The following is a 17,415-nucleotide window of genomic DNA, read 5'->3' as shown; positions in this document are numbered from 1 at the left end:
TGAACATTATCCTCATTGATATTCCCAACCACCCTGTGGAATCGGTAAGGCAAGCATCGTGATGTCCATTTTGCTTATCCGTAGACTAAAACTCAGAGAAGTCTTAATCAAGACTCCTGATTGAATTCTCTTTCCACAGCATGTCCATGCTACCCTTTAGTGTGCAATTTTGTGGGAGGCAGAACATTGCCTTTTACTATAAACTTTCATTTCTCCAACCCTTGTTTGGGGAGGGTGTAGTGATGCCTGAGGACAAAGGCTAAGTTTCACGGTGAAGGGCAGTAGGTTTAGGCAATTGTTTTGGTATTGCTTTGCATGCAGCTTCTTGCTCAGCACCAAAGAATGCCAAGGGGCATTTCACTGATTAATGATGGATCCAAAAAATGCTTTGAAGCAGGTGGAAGGCAGCACATTTCTCTATAGCAGTGTTTTGGGGAAGATGCTTAGGAGCTGGCCTGAATCTTGTGAAGGTGTTGTCTTAGTAGGACTCTCTGAAGAGCAGACCCTGAGACAAGGTTTTTTGGGCAAGTAGTTTATTTGAGAAGAGATTCCAGAAAAAAAAAAGTAGGAAAGGTGGGAAAGAGACAGAGAAAAGCAGATAGCCAGTGAAGTGGTTGATAAGTATCAGGTGAGTTATCACATGAGCAATTAGAGATTGATTCAGCTGGGGAACTCTGGGAGACAATGCAGAACACACACCTTGGAGTTATCCCAACCTAGGGCCAAAGAAGCTGGGGTATCCACTCATCCATCCTCATCCATTCTTGATGACTGCTTGCAAGGCCATTAAAACTTCAGCATTCTGGCTATCCCTGCCGCAAGGCAGAGAATTACATGATTCTTCACTGCAAACAGCCTCTTATGAACAGAGGTGTGTGCTTGGAGGATGTGGGCAAGGCATCAGCAGGGTCTGGTAGGAGGATTATGGGCCAAATTTTTCTGATTTCTTTATGGAGATAGGATCATAAACTCAAGGCAGTCAACCCCCTGAATAGAATGGTCTTGAAGCTATGTTATGGCAAGAGGCTAGAGGAGCCAAGGATTGTATAATGGTGGGTGGTGAATACCAGCTGGAGGCATCCTGCCTGGGATTGCTCCTCCAGAACAGTGAGACAACTGAGAGTGTTGGCAACTCATCCAGGAGATAGCTGCAGGTACTACAGTTAAATGCCTTGACAATGGTTCACTTTTCTTTGTTTTCTTGTTCCCTACATTCTAAGAGACAGACTTGAGTATCCAAAACTTAAAGAACCTGAGGTAGGTACACAACAAACATGTTTGAAGGTAAATTAGTAAGTGGATGATTGTATGAAGACCTAAATCTTGGACCATGAGGTCAACACCTTCTACTCTTCTAAGAAAATTTGACTTGACATTCATTCCTTGCATACCACTTGTCTCATTATCTGAACTTGCTTCCTTGCTCACTGGGCCAAGGGTTTGCAACTTTCTTCTAGCATATGTAGGAAATACTTAACACGAGTACTGATTCGCAGAGGAGGTACTCCACTATTATTAAATGATAAGATAGAGGCAATTTGTACTTGCATTTCATCACTTTCAGCCTCTGCTTCTCCAGTGGGTCACTCTGGATGTATTTTAATTACTCTAAACCTTGAAGAATTCCCTGACTAAACTTCACTTTATTGGTGAGGTCTTCCCTGACCATTCTATTTTACAGTAACACCTGGCTATGAATTGAATGTGTCACCTCCAAAATTCATGTGTTGAAACTTAAACCCCATTGTGGTGGCATTAAGAAATAGGGGCTTTTGGGGAGTGATTAAGTCATGAGAACTTCACTCTCATGAATGAATTAATGCCTTTTAACAGGGCTGGAGAGAACTAGCTTAGTCCCTTTTGTCCTTCTACCTTCCTCCATGTGAGGGCACAGTTTTTCCCCTCCAGAGGATGCAGCAATAAGGCACCATCTTTGAAGCACAGAGAGCAGCCCTTACCAGACATCAAATTTGCTGATAACTCGATCTTGGACTTCCCAGTCTTCAGAACTGCGAGAAATAAATTTCTTTTATTTATGAATTACCCAGTCTGTGGTATTTGGTTATAGCAGCACAAGTGGACTAAGATACACCCTCTGTCCTACCTCTTATGCTCTGTACCCCCTTCATTGTGTTGCATTTCTCTACAACATTTACCATTCCATATCCTTTATATATTGTTAATCTCTCTGTCCCTAGCTTGAGTGTAAGTTCAGTTGATGCAAGGAATTTTCCCTGCTTTGTCTGTTTGCTTTTTGTTTCTCCTACTGCTGTTTTTCCAATACTCAGAACAGGGCTTGATATATAATGGAAGCTCAATAAATATTTATTAAATGAATGAGTGAATAAAAGGTAGGTTCACAAGGACCTTCTGCTATGACATCTAGTCCATCTTTCTTTGCTTCTCCTTGTGGAGGCAATTGTCTCCAGGAGTTTCTTGGCTGGCTGAATTGACAAAGGTGCGTTTCTGAAATGTATATTTCAGGACTCTCTAAAACTTCAAAGTCACACACATCTGGCTTAAATCACACCTACATCACTTATTAGCTGAGAGAGCTTGTTCAAATAAACTATCAATTTCTTCATCCGCAAAATGGGGCTAATAATGCTGGTTTTGCCAAATTGCCAAGCTTTTTTTTTTAAAGAGTTTAATGAGTCAACATAAATGAAGCACTTAGCACAATGCCTGGCATGTACTAGATAGATGATCACAAAATACGGATTTTCTTTTCTTTTTCAATGCAATCATCAGTTTATTAATGAATTAGTGACACAGAGATTGGGGAAAGTTGGTGAAAGCAGAGGCTGGAGGAGGATGTGGAAGAAGGGTAACAGAAATAGAAATGAGAGTCCGACAAGAGAAAAGGACTCTGTTACTGGGATCTGGGGCCACCCTTCACCTTCTGGTCTTTTGTAGAAGGGTCCTCTGCCAGTGCCAAGTACGAGGGAGGTAGAAGATTGAGCTTTCACAGTGTTCCACATTGCCCTAATCATTTCATTTCTAATGTACTTTCTGAGTTGGCGCATTACCCAGAGCTGATTCATTCCTGAGGCATAGGTCTCCCTTTAGCCTAACGGAGATGACTGCATACAAGTGGTGGCTGGATAACCTCAATCATCAAAAGAAATATGCTTCAGAAAAAATAATGTGACAGGCTTTAAAGCAAAATGCCTGTATCTTACTTTTAATGTATCCAGTGAGAGGTTTTAATTACTTAAATGATGTGGAAACACACTCACTCATCTGGCTAAGAACAGATGGAGTTTGGAACAGAATTTTCAAATGTGGCCCATATTTGACCCCTTGGCAGCTTTGACGTATGCAGTAAATTTATTCACTTTTCCCATCTTCTAGCATCCTTTCTACTACCTTAATTTTAAGGAATAAGTTTGTTGTTACTATTGTGCCTTAGAATAACTTCCAAAAGCCACTGGCTACTTATAGAGGCTGTTCTCAGGCTTGTGAAAAGGTTAAAGAACTACTCATATTTACTGTCATCACCGTTCTTGCTCCTTAATTGCTCTCACCAAACCTCCAGAGATGCTTTTATGGATAAAATTATCTGACAGCCAACCAAGGCAACCAGGATGAATGTATCTGCATTGCTACTATGTGGACATAGAGAGAGGTGGAGGAGGTGGCAGAGGTGATGGAAGTGATGATGATGATGTTGGCAGAGGAGATGGATGGTCAGGTGGTGGTGGTGATGGTGGCAGTGGGAGCAGTGGTGGTGATGGAGGTGATGATGGTGATTATAATGGTGGTGGTAATAAGGGTGGAGGTAATGGGCATGCTGGTTAAGATGGTGTGGAGGTGGTAGAGCCAGTGGAAAAGGTAAGGTGGTGATAATTGAGGCAGTGGTGGTGTTAGTAGGAGTAGGGATAGTGATGGTGGAGGTGATGGTGGTGGAGGTGTTAGTGGTGGTTGTGGTGGGACAGGCAATGATGTTGGTAAAACTGTGGGGCAAGTGAATAAAAAATCTTATGTCTACACAAAAACTTTTACATCAATGTTCATAGCAGCATTATTCATAATAGTCAAAAAGCGGCCAGGCGTGGTGGCTCATGCCTGTAATCCTAGCACTTTGGGAGGCCAAGGCAGGTGGATCACCTGAGGTCAGGAGTTTGAGACCAGCCTGGACAACATGGTGAAACCCACTCTCTACTAAAAATACAAAAAAAAAAAAATATAGCTGGGTATGGTGACAGGCGCCTGTAATCCCAGCTACTTGGGAGGCTGAGGAAGGATAATCACTTGAACCGGAAGGTAGAGGTTGTAGTGAGCCGAGATCATGCCACTGCACTCCAGCCTGAGCGACAGAGCAAGATTCTGTCTCAAAAAAAAAAAAAAAAAAAAGTCAAAAAGCAGAAACAATGCAAATATTCATAACCTGATAAATGGATAAACAAAATAGTATCTATGCATACAATAGAATATTATTTGGCCTTAAAAAAGAATGAAGTACTGATCTGTGATACAACATGGAGGAACCTTGAAAACATTATATTAAGTGAAAGAAGCCAGTTCCCGAAGACTGCACATTGTATGATGCCATTTATATGAAATGTTTAGGCAAATCTATAGAGATAACTAGTAAACCAGTAATTCCCTAGGGCTGGGAGAAGTGAGATGGGAGTGATTGCTAATAGGTATGGGGTATTTCGGCGGCAGTGATAAAGATGTTCTAAAATTAGATTGCTACCTCAGTGAATATACAAAAGAAATTAATTATATATTTAAATGGATGAATTTTATAGTGAATCAGTAAAGCTGTTTAAAAAAACATGGAGTCAGTGGTGGTGTGGTAGTGAAGCCCTCAATTTTAGATGGTGGAGATTTTGTGGAAAGGAAGGAAGATTGGAGTTGACAGACACCAGATATACTTGAATCTATGTAGGGCCATGCCTGGGTACCATAGATTTTTTTCCTATAAATTTTTCTTTCTATGTGTTCTGGATAACTACATTTTCTCCCTTAGTCAACACTGAATTCACAAAGTAATTCTGGAGCAGGTTATGAGAATCAAGCCAAGTTGTCAGTTGCCACTGGAATCATGCTTAAATCTTCTATTTTCCCCTACACTGTCCTCGGTGCACAGAACTGGCTTTTAGTAGCTGGGATAGGGTAGCCAGGCTTTCTCTTCTCGTGTGAGTGCAAAATCAGACGAGTCCATGAAGAAATTAAAGCAGATCATCTGGAGTCTATAATTTTTAATAATTTTAAACTAGCTACAAAATGTCAATCACTTCACAAACTGACATAGGAGACAGGAGGAATTTAATATTACATGCTATAATGATATTTATCTCACAGTTTATCTATATTTCATTCATTTATATTATTTTTTAAAAGGTTTCTTTATCAGCTACTAAACATCTCAGCAATTTGGTGTGCATAGCTCTAGATTAAGCAACAAAGAATTGTACTGATAACAAACCACAGGGGAAATGGTGGTTAGTAAAAGTCAGCCTTATAAAATTTACATCCACACTGTTTCACAGCAAGATTGCTCTCTCCAAAACGTAGCCATCAAAAGCAGCAAACAAACCCTATATTACATCCATTTGACATAATTTCAGCCAAACATATATTTTGCTGGAAATGATTAAATGGTGAGTGTGTCAAATCCATCTTTTTTAAAATTCTTTTTTTTAAAAAAGGATGATTATGATTTAGAAGTCTCTATATATTGACAGGAAAAAAGTGACACTACTGCACTTTTGCTGGTATAACTTAATCTTGACAGTGTCTCAATACTGAGCATGCTTTGTTGTTGTTCTGTTGTTGTTGCTGTTGTTTTGTGTGTGTGTGTGTTGTCTCATCAGTATGCTACTGTCATGGAAAGTTTTTGTTTAAGTAGGAATCTAAAAATCTATTTAGTTCTCATGCATAAATGCATAAATCACATCACTTTTAGTGCAATGCCTGTTATGTAATTCCACATTGTCTAATCATGAAATCATAAAGACAGATAACAGCCATGAGGAACCAAAGACGGCACATTTTGAGAGATTCAGAGCCTGACACTCAAAGGACCGTGGCAGTAACTCTGTGGAATGTCACAGTTTTACAAGAACAATACTGTGGATTGAAAGAATCAACAGCACATTGAGCATTCCTAAATTGTTGTTATTCAGCAAATGCCACCGAGGAGAGAAAATGAAAAATGAAACTCAAGACATCAAGGAGTTAGAGCCACCAAATGACCACTATGTACAACCTTTGGAAAGAAAGAGACCAAGAGAGAACAAAAGACACAAAGTATTGTTGGGAAGCTGACAGATGACACAGGACAACATTCACAATGGGGGTGGACTGATGTGTGTTATGTGTGCAGACCTACTAGATAATACCATGAGAAAAGCATGAAGGAGCTATCTTGCCCGACAGCATTTGGAGGAGAACACGGGTGGGCACATTTAACCACTTCCCAGCATCTTTGTTGCACGTTGGTTGGCCTCATCAATTCTGGTTTTGTTGGAATCAGCCTAGAAAAGGGGGAAAAGAAACAGAACTCAGGTTACCCCTTAAAAATCCATTCACCCTTCTGGGTCCGGGTCCAATGCTTCCTCTTGGGTGAAACCACTTAAAACCTCCTTGGTCAGCATGGGCCATCCTTTCTTTTGTCTTCCCAGAATGACGGCTATGGCTCTATTTGAATGTGACCGTAGAAGCTTAATTTTCTTTTTTTTTTTTTAATGAACGAATATATTTTTTCAGAATCATTGCTTTTTTAATTTTCATTTTTAATAATTTTCCCTACCAGAGAGCGTAGGCTTATATATGATTTATCTTTCTATCCTAGAAAGACACTGAATGACTTCTGTGGTAGGCATTCACATCTGTTGGACCAAGTTGAATTACACTTCTTATACTGTAGGATTGAAACCATGGCTAATTTATTAGCAGTGTCCCTTTGAACAAATTACATCTTGGGGGCTCAGCTTTCTCGTCTCCAACCTGGGTGATAAAAAATATTGCTAATGAGCATGAGCATGTACAGTGGACCCTTGGACATCATGGGTTTGAATGGTGTGGATCCACTTTTATGTGAATTTCTTTCTTTCTTTTTTTTGAGACAGGGTCTTGCTCTGATGCCCAGGCTGGGGAACAGCGGTGTGATCATAGGTCATTGCACCCTTGACTGCCTGGGCTCAAGTAAGCCTCCCATCTCAGCCTCCTAAATAGCTAAGACCACAGGTGCGTGCCACCATGCCTGGCTAATTTTTCTATTTTTTGTATAGATGAGATCTCACTATGTTGCCCAGGCTGGTCTCAAACTCCTGGGCTCAAGCAGTCCTCCCTCCTCAGCCTCCCAAAATGCTGAGATTACAGGCATGTGCCATTGTACCTGGCCAGGATTTTTTTTCAATAAATATACTGGAAAATGCTTTGGAGATTTGCAACAATTAAGGCAAACTTGCAGATGAATGTGTTACTTAGAAATATTGAGAAAATTTAGAAAAAATTAGCCATGTCATGAATGCATAAAATATATGTAAATACTAGTCTAGTCTATTATTTACTATCATAAAATACATATAAATCTACTATGAAAAGTTAAAATTGATGAGACTTAAACAAATATAGACCATACATGGGCCTATTTGCAGTTGAGAGAAATGTAAAGATGAAGTATTAAATCATAATTGTATAAAATTAACTGTAGTCCATACTGTACTACTCTAATAATTTCATAGCCACCTCCTATTATTGTGGTGAACTCAAGTGTTGTGAGCATCCGTTTAAAATGCTCTGTGATACTAATCATCCTCACCATCTCTCCAGTAAATTGCATAGTGCAGTAAAAAGTGATCTCTTGCAGTTTCACATTTAAAAAAAATCATGTTTAGTGCAATACTGTAAACCTTGAATAACATCATGCACCCATACAAAGTGCCACCAGTGATGCTAGCAGTGCTCCCAAAAAGCAAAAAAAAGTCACGACATTTCAAGAAAAAGTTGAATTGCTTAATGTGTACTGAAGATTTCAGACCGATGATTCATCTTGTAAACAAATGATATAAACTGATGGTATCAATAAATACAGCATAGTATTATAAATGTATTTTATCTTCCTTATGATTTTCTTAATAACATTTTCTTTTCTCCAGCTTACTTTATCATATGAATACAGTAAATAATACATAAAACATAGATGTTAATGGACTTTTTATGTCATTAAGGCTTCCGGTCAACAGTAGGCTACTAGTAGTTAAATTTTGGGGGAGTCAAAAAATTTTCAGCTGCATGGGGGTTGACACCCTAAATCTCCATGTTGTTCAAGGGTCAACTGTACTTTGCCCACTCATTAAACTTTGACAACATCAAGATTAACAACATCAACTATAAAGTGTGTACTATTATTAGCTCACTTTTCCAAATGAGAAAAGCAGTCAGAAACGATCTGGGGAATTTGTCTGAAGTCTTAGTACTAATAAATGGAGAAACCAGAGTCTGAATGCTAGCAACCTGGAGTCAGAGTCCACACTATTCATCACTTACTATTCAATTTGCTGAGATCAAATGAGTTTATACACATAATGTGCTTGGAATAATGTTTTGCAAAATGAAGGGCTCATTAGTTTATCTTGCAATTATTGTTACTGTGTGAAAACTTGGCTTGCTTCTGGGATGCTTAATAGTTTTTAAGTTGCATTTCTGAAGATTCATTTCTATGAGTTTAATAACTGTCTTTTCTTTAATAGATGCACATTTACTATGATTTTGTAACTGGCTGGCTTTAATCTCTTGGTTGATCTCTTTACGGCTTGGGTTCTGTTTGCTGTATATGCAGCATGAAACCTAGGGCTGCTACCAGCATAAATCTTTAAATTCCAGAAAATGAATGATTCCCATCACCACTGAGAAAAATGCATCAGCAACCAGAGGTGAAGACAACGATTCTATTGAGGCTTTTCTTTTGTCCTTCCCTGACTGGTAATGCTGTCTATCCTTCTACAGCCTGGGAAGAAGAGGAGGAGGCTGCCAGGCAGTGTGGGGAAACCAAACTGTTTTTCTCTCAACCAGTACCACTCAATGATTACCAGCTTTGTACCTATTGTGGTGCTGTACTTCCCAATTTTTATTGAGCTGAGTCTTCTGTATTCAGTTCATATCGTGAATTCTCAGGACATTAGAATTATCCACGTTCAAATAGAAATTTGCAAAGTTAAAACAAACATATTTCCAGATTAATCATAACTTTGAATACCTGGCAATGGTTCTCTGTCATCTGTTTGGATAATTGACACTTGTCTTTTAAAATCAGTATTTACATAGTAAGATAGGGCATTGATTTTGATTGTTTTGAACTACAGACTCACATTTTTGACCTCAGGTTTCTCAATTGGAAAATGGATAATCTCACCAATTTTACTTGGTTCTTAAGCCCTCCCTTTCCAACTACAAATGGTATCAGAAATAATGACACTTCATTGCAAAGGAAAATTACAGGATCAGAGCAATGTGAAATGTTCCTGTAGATTGAATTATTATGTTGCCAGACTAAATGCTCTGAAAAGCTCAAATGAGAAAAATAATTCATTTTAAAATGATGGCATTCCTGAGCGCAAACATTCTAGGATCTCCTGTACAAGAATGCACTGAGGGGCCTTCACTTGGGGATATTTGAAGTAGAGCATGAGGTTACTCTGGATATCCTCAAAGGATCTGGGAGGAGCTGAAACAGACTTATGTTCAATGAGCATCTGTGATTTCCACCTAACTTACTTCTGAAGCATATGAAAATTCCACCCCATGCAATATTTGACACAGAAAGTACTGCCCCTTTATTATATAAAAGAATTAGCTTCTTTTAGAAAAAAAAAAGTCTGGAATCTCCTTGTAGATGTCTTCCTGGTATTTGGAGAATGCCCCTATGATCACCCTACTTATATGCTGTAGGACTTTATTTATGATGGCTGTCCCATTCCAATTTTTATATTTCTATTTAGAAAATTCTAAATTTGCTGGAGTGCCCAACATATGTTACATGTTTGTCCTTGTGAGAAGGCCAGGATGACCACCAAAGAGCCAGTAAAAGTTTAGAAGGAGCTGTTCAGCCCATCTTCTGAACACTCCGGGAATCTCTTCAACTTCAGACCATGCCAGGTAACTTTTAGGACCCAGTTCAGACTTCCAGCCTGTTCTGATCCTGGGTTTGAACAGTTCTCTTACTATCCTTCAGGTGAGGCAATCAGGTCACAGAGCTGGTGAATGGCAAAACCCTGTTAGAACTCAAAGTCTTAGCTCTCAAATGCTGTGTTTTCTCACTGATAGAAGAACGTGAGGACTGCTAAAGCATCAGCCTCACTGTATTCCAACGTGTGCCTGTCATCTACCACTGACAACTTTATTTTTATTTATATATTTACTTATTAGAGATGGGATCTTGCTCTGTTGCCCAGGCTGGAGTGCGAGTGCAGTGGCACGATCATAGCTCACTGCAGCCTGGAACTCCTGGGCTCAAGGAATTCTCCCGCCTCAGCCTCTGGAGTAGCTGGGACTGCATGACTAACTTACCACTGATAACTTTAAATCAAAGTTTGAACATTGCTAAGGTATTTCCTTAGCAACAGTTCCCATAAACCCTCTGATATAGGCTTGCTTCCAATTCAGTAAGTTTTCTGAAAAAATTATGTTTTTAACCTTAGAAGGTATATCTATATATGGTTATTTTTATATATGGTTATTTATATATAGTTATTTATTTATATATATAAGGTTATTTATTTATATACATAAATACCCTTAAGCAGAAAATGAGATTTTTAAATAAAGTAATTTCTTGACAATCCATGAGGATGTATTGAAAATCTCATTGTTAAGGACTTCCAAAACTTCACTATTGATCCAAGTGATGAGAAAAGATCATGATTGATAGAGCTGGGTAAAGGTTGCTGTTGGGGTCATGAGAGATTATGAGAGAAACATCATAAGACTCTCCTTACCCCTACAGTGTGATTGCAATTACATCTTAGATATGCAGGAAACTTCTGTCCCGTTATCAGAAATGAGAACTTCAATGAGAAGGTGGAAATCTATTAATAATTGTGCAGTTCATGCGACATGATCATTTGGGGCAATGCTGGGTTGAATTGGGCTCTATTTAAATCATGTGTGGATTTTGATTCTGGAAAAAAAAGGGGCTATTTAAAGTGCTGACTGGAAACTAATTATTCAAAGGCAATTAGACCCTTCTCCCACTTAAATGATTCTGCACTCAAGGAATGATACAAATTGAAATAGTCATTATCCATCCACCTGCCTGGCTTCTGATTAAACCTTGTAGCTGCATATGTCTCTGTCTTTATAGTACACTGGGCATAGAAGAAAAACCTTCTCCCTAAAGATGAGAACTAGAAATTCAAAGTGGCAGAATCAAGATGCCACTTGCCTTTCCAGGAACACATTTTCTTGCTTAAAGTTCAACTCTGTCAATAAGAGTTTGACCCTTCTATTAGTAAAGACGCTCCTTCTGAAACCCTAATTGGCATTGATGCATTGTCTAGCTGCATCAAAGTAAAGTGGGTCCATTAATAGAAAATGAATACTTCCTGTTTTTTTCAAATTGTTTTTTCTGTTGGAGGTCAGCTCAGCAATGATTTTTTAGTTCATTATTCTGGGCCGTAATGGGTTAGGTCAGCTTGTGTTGGCTCTAGTGAGTTTTGAAACTCTCATTATTATTCTAATATCTATTGATTTACACAGCTTTAAAAGCTTTTTCATATGAAAGCCTTCTTAACAATGATAAGCATGCCATTACTTGCAAAAGTAAGCAAAGCACAAGTATTTTGCCAACCAACACTAAAGTTTGCGTAGTTTTCATATTGATCAGGCAAAATATGCAATCAGATATTTTTAACATGGAGTATGTACAACACAACAGGACAAAGTGTTCCCTTTATGCCTACTTACTCCTTTTTCAAGTCATTGGAGGCTGCTTGCATACCAAGAAACTACTATTTAGACTTATGATTCTAAAAATCTTAAAAGTATCCTTCTCTGCTCACCAAAATGGAATGAATTATTATAAGAAAATTTAGGATATCAGACAAAGAACTTCAACATCTCCCAGGGAATAAACACACAACATAAGTTACCCACATTGAATAGATTATAGATGTACAATTATCGTTAAATCTATAATGTCTCTATTTCTCCTTTTCAGCATTTGGACATAAGAGTTTGTAATCAATATTCAAGACCCTACTGATTGAGGAAAGGGCATGAAACATGGAAATATAAATTATGTCGGAGTTCTGTGTTGTAGAATATCAGGTTTTGGTGCCCTAGGTCTCTTTATAGGAACGTTCCAGTGTTTCTTTCCAATCTCTTCTAATTTTAAGCCCCCAAACCCACCCCTTCCCAGTCTACTCCCTCCAGTCTTTCTTATGGCCCACGTTGACATGGTGGATCTTAGAGCCAAGTCTGGTGTCCTTGTGTAAACTCAATTTCATCATATAAAATTCCCTGTTTTTAGATCTGGGGATGTGAACTGTTAAACTGGAAATGGAACCTGGATATTTTTGAATTCTCATTAAAGCTTTGGCATTTATAAAAGCGAAGCTCATAATCATGTCCTGGCTAAACTGACTATTCTTTCTCCCATTTTCTGATTCTATCCCTTCACCACCTCCACTTGACAAACTATTAATACTAACCATCCTTCAAGATTCAATTCAAAGTCAACTTATTCTGAGATTTTCCCGAACTTTGCCTCTTGAGATCTTTCCTTATCTAACCTTGTTTAGCATTTTATCTGTGGATCTCTTAGTGAATTATATTTTGAGTGATAGAAAATTCATCGGGAGGCTCATAGCCTCCCATAGGCCGTGAATTTCTTGGCAGTAGGGGTGGTGTCTTTCTCATGTGTACATGGCCCACAGTGCCTAGCACAATGCCTGGCTGACAGGAGCCTTTGAGAATATTTGCTGGATTAAATTTGACCCTCTTATTTTCACTCCAATTCTGTTGCTGAGTCCTATATTTTTCTCTTGGAAAATGAAGAACATTTCCAGCTATCAGTGCGCCTGAATCCAAGGTCGTGTTTTGAGGATCTTGTTATGCCCTTCACACTTCCTGTTGGTCATTTCAGAAGTGACTCGCAGTAGCGACTTGCTGACTGCCACGTGCTCACCTTCTCCATGATCCTGTCGATCTGGCGATTCTGTGTATCGATCTCATTGCCCATATCCAGGGCCATGTGACGGAGGTTCCCGATGATGCCGCTCACCTGCTCCAGGTTTTCATCCATTTCATTTTCTCGGGCATCATTTGTTACCCTAGGATCCAAAGAGCAAGTTTTAGAAGACAGAGGGTGGAAAACATATTGAATACCAAGGACCCAAAACATAGTGGAAATCTGTCGTCCTCTGGGCATCAACTTTATCTATCTTTAATCTCCATCCAGTACAAAAACACATTTTAGCTTTCATACATTAAAAAAAAAATGTTTAAAATTGCTTTTTGAACGCTTGAATTTCTGTTCTTAAAGAAGGTATATTAAATAGATTAATTTATCTACTACTTTCTCACTCCTTCCATTATGTTGTTTCCCCTTCATATGTTTATTTCAATTTTTATTGTTTAAGGATGAAAACATTTTGTTTGAAAGGACTTTAGGTCAGAGCACGAAGATGGAATTAGAAACGATATTCTTCTTTCTAAGAATATTCTTAATATTTCTAAGACTCAAATTAAGTCTCAAAATTTCTAAGACTCAAATTAAGAATACAATAAAAAGCTTATTGTGCTAAGTCAGAGTCTCTGTGCTCATCTCTTTTCACACTTGGGATTGACACCAATGGGAAGAGTAATGATAATTACAGTTTGCCCCTTAACCCTGCTTGCTCCCAGGAACTCCAAGGAGAGCTACTTGTTCAAGATGATTTTTATTTACTCATATGTTAATAACATGGGTTTTTTAGTGGCATGGTGCATAGGTGATTTCAGAGTCAAAAACTGTGAAACTGTGACAAAAGAGTGTTGTTTCAGGTTGAGTGGAATGGGAATGGGAGGAAGGAGCTGGCTCACAAAACACATTACATTTTTTCACAGTCCAACTTGAAAGTTAAGGAGGTACTTATTTCAGAATTTCCCTAGTATATATGGTATTGAGCTAAAAAATATTCAGAAGGGTTAAAATCCTTCCCCCATGGTAACTCCCAATGCAGACTGGCTCATTATGGTTTCAAAAGCAGCCCAGGGCAGAGAAAATTAAAAAAATTAAGGAGAACTTTCTAGCTTTTTCCTGTAGGGAAGAAGTTTATTTAAATGATCATCAACAGCTAAGAGATACTTCTAGTTCAATGGTGCTTGGCCCTGAGTGCATTTCAGAATCACCTGAGGAGCTTTAATGGGCCACAGGTGCTTGTGTCTCACTTCAAGAGATTCTGGTTCAATTGGTGTGGATTGGGCCCAAACACTGGTAGTAAAAGAAAAAAAAGTCTCCCCTGGTGATTCTAATGTACAGCCAGGCTTGAGAACCCTTGGGCTACTTTCCCTGGGAGCAAAGGGAGAGCTGAGTTCTGAATTGGCTGATGTGTGTAACTTGAGTTTTTTTTTTTTTTTTTTTTTTAAGGAAATGCCCCTGAGTCATAATTTGAACTTTTAAAAATAGATATTTAAATTGGCTTTTGATTCTAGGTTTCAAAATAAATCATTAATAAGAAGCTCATTATTCTCTATTTTCACTCCAAATCCATTCTTGGACCTTCTTTGCTCTGTGCTCTCAGGAGCTGACCTCATGACTGTATCACCCAGCTCCTCTTACCCTCTGGCTTTCAGTAGGCTTTGGCTAATGGCCAATGAAACTGCAGGGCAAGAGGAGTGAGGGGTTACAGCATTTATTTCCCTCTTTCACTCCCTGTTAGCTTTGGTAGTGGCTGTATTTCTCTACTGATAGTTCCTTGCCCACAGTCATAACTATTGCTGGGTTCTGATAATCACTCCTTCTCCTGTCCCCCAGGACTATGGTGGTAACAACTTCCTGCAATTGCTAGCTCAGAAGTGCTTCACCATTCCTTGTTATTAGTCTTACCCACCCCTCTGTAAGTAGTCTCTTTTATAAGCTCTATTCAATTAAATTCATGGAATGTGATGCCTGTCTACTGCCACATTGAGTCTGGATGTGGTCATGTGACTTGCTTTGTCTAATGAAACCAGCAAATACAAGGTAAGCAAGCAAAGGTTTGATAAGTGCACTGAGGCTTGCCCCCTTGGAATGCTGCTACCACCATGTAAGGAACCTGGGCTCTCTTGCTGAAGAGGCCACATGGAGAAGAACAGACATGCCCCACCAACAGCCCCAGCCAACCACCAGACAAGTGAATGGGGCCATCTTGGATCACCCCACCCAGGCAAGGTCCAGGAAAGGCTTAGAAAAGAACACTTAGCCGGTATGTAGATTAATGAGCAACAAAATGGTTGTTTTTTAGAAAACCACTCAGTTTTGGAGTTGTTTGTACTTGACAATAGAGAACTGCTACAGTGTATGCTGCATGAGGCTCACCTGCGGATGAAGCCGCCACTGATGGCCATCTGCTCCCGTTCGTCCACTACACGAGCTGGCTGGCTGGCCACCACTCCGTCCTGATTATTGCCCCAGGCTTTTTTGTAAGCATCACTTGATTTAAGCCTATGCAAAAGAGAGGGTGAGTGACAAGGCACAGGGGTGGAGGAGCAAGCTCTCAACAATTGTCACTTCTTCAAGCGAAGAATCGAACCAAGCGAATGAGTTTTAAGTCGAGGCATTAGAGAATACCGATATATCATAATCCAGACCCAAACAGTTGGCCACCACCATGCCTCAGCTACTCAACATTTCACTTCCAATCGAATCCATTGCAATGGACTGCAATCTTTGCCCACAAGGTTGTTCTTGTTTTAGTTTGTTTTGTGGTTTAGTTTGGATTTTGGACAAGGATTAAGGTAGCTGGAGGACATTTAGTTCTATTTTAGTGATGTGATTATATTTGGAGACACAAAACACAGAGAAAAACATACTGGCAGACAGACACAAAACAAGACTGCCAAGTAGAGTGTGCACATCACACCACAGCAACACACTGTCATCAAGAAAACATCCTCAACCAAGTTTTTACACACCATCATGCAAAGATCCCTGTGGAATATTTTTTTATTCCCCAACATGTGTGGAACTAACATTTCCAAATCTCCATGAAGGACATAAAGGATTGGTGGTTGGCCAAGAGTGACGGTCTTTGCATTGCCTCTAGAGTGATTTGAATTAGATAATATATCGGTACTTCCAAACAGTCACCATACATCCAGAGTTGATGTACAAACCTTTGTCCACAGAGACAAAAAGTAAAAGAAGCATAGTGAAATGAATGCAGGAAAAGAGAAGAGAGAACAAGCCATCTAGCACCAAAAAGGGAAACCCCTCTACGTCTTCTTCATGCACCAGCTACAGGCATGAGTAGAAAGTGAAGCATTCTCATTTAAGCCAAACTACTCCAGAAGTTGACCATTCTCGAAAAAGGCACTAGCAGGACAGTAATAGCCTTCATGAGGATTTGAAACGCAGGTTCAGTAGCTTCTTTGTTGGGCTGAGGGGCAGGGCAGAGAGTGCTTACAAACTCCTACTTTAAACTATCCTGGGGTTGTAATGGAGGAGAGTGGTTTAATGCTGGTATGGTCTCCATGGGCTGTATTTCACTGAGCTGCCTTGGAGAAAAGACTTAAAATCCAGGCATACCTATTGTGCCCAATAGAAACATGTGCAGCATATTTTGGTGAGTGTTGTAATTAAAGGCAATCAAAGATGTTTTTAGGTTCTTTACATAGTAGAAACCATATGCTTTTTAGTCCAAAAACAAGAGACATTCTTTGCTCCCATTTACACATTTTTTTTTTGTAAGACACCAGAATTTAACATTTTATTTTCTTCTTTCGCCAGAGGACCACAGCCATCTATTAAAACTGGCTCTAATACTTGCAGACTGGGGGCCAAGCAACCCTAGAGACAAACTGGAAAATTGTACCAATGGAATTTCAGCAACTCCCACAATCAAGTCTATAATGCCGCAGGCCTTAGTGCAGTCAAAATTTATTGCACCAAAGGGCCATGGACCCATTCAATGAAACGAGATCCCCAAACTAAATTTAATAGGGCTTAGAGTCTGGCTTTTTTAATTTTTATTTTTCCAACTCCCCATCTCCTCCCTCCTCAGATTAAAAGAAGTTATATGGACTTTGTGATGTTTTCTGCTATGTCAAATGTCTGCTATACCATCTTTGGCAAAGTCAAAGGAGTGGGAAGTATGCGTTTCTGAAAGAAGGCAAACCACTGCACCCACAATGCTGCACATAGACTCACATCACTGCCGTACATCTACCATCGTCCCTTGAAACATGCCGAGACAGGGCGAAGCCCTCAGAGAGTCCAGG

The 17,415-nt window shown here is 39.4% G+C and overlaps 1 protein-coding gene across 4 annotated transcripts in view; it reads right to left on the bottom strand.

The window, feature by feature from the left end:
• Positions 1–5,195: 5,195 nt before the first annotated feature.
• The window catches only part of SNAP25 (synaptosome associated protein 25), an 88,590-nt gene continuing 76,370 nt past the window's right edge, over positions 5,196–17,415 (bottom strand). For all 4 annotated transcript variants that reach the window (XM_009436635.4, XM_009436636.4, XM_063802407.1 and 1 more), the window contains 3 exon segments: positions 15,515–15,640; positions 13,142–13,286; positions 5,196–6,488 (listed from right to left, as the gene is read on the bottom strand). In XM_009436635.4, coding sequence (XP_009434910.1) covers positions 6,420–6,488; positions 13,142–13,286; positions 15,515–15,640 — 340 coding nt within the window. In that variant the 3' untranslated portion in view covers positions 5,196–6,419.

This window comes from Pan troglodytes, chromosome 21 (assembly GCF_028858775.2).
Source record: "Pan troglodytes isolate AG18354 chromosome 21, NHGRI_mPanTro3-v2.0_pri, whole genome shotgun sequence".
Lineage (NCBI taxonomy): Eukaryota > Metazoa > Chordata > Mammalia > Primates > Hominidae > Pan > Pan troglodytes.
The sequence above is the reverse complement of the archived record's forward strand: the minus strand, read 5'-3'. Positions and strand labels throughout refer to the sequence as shown.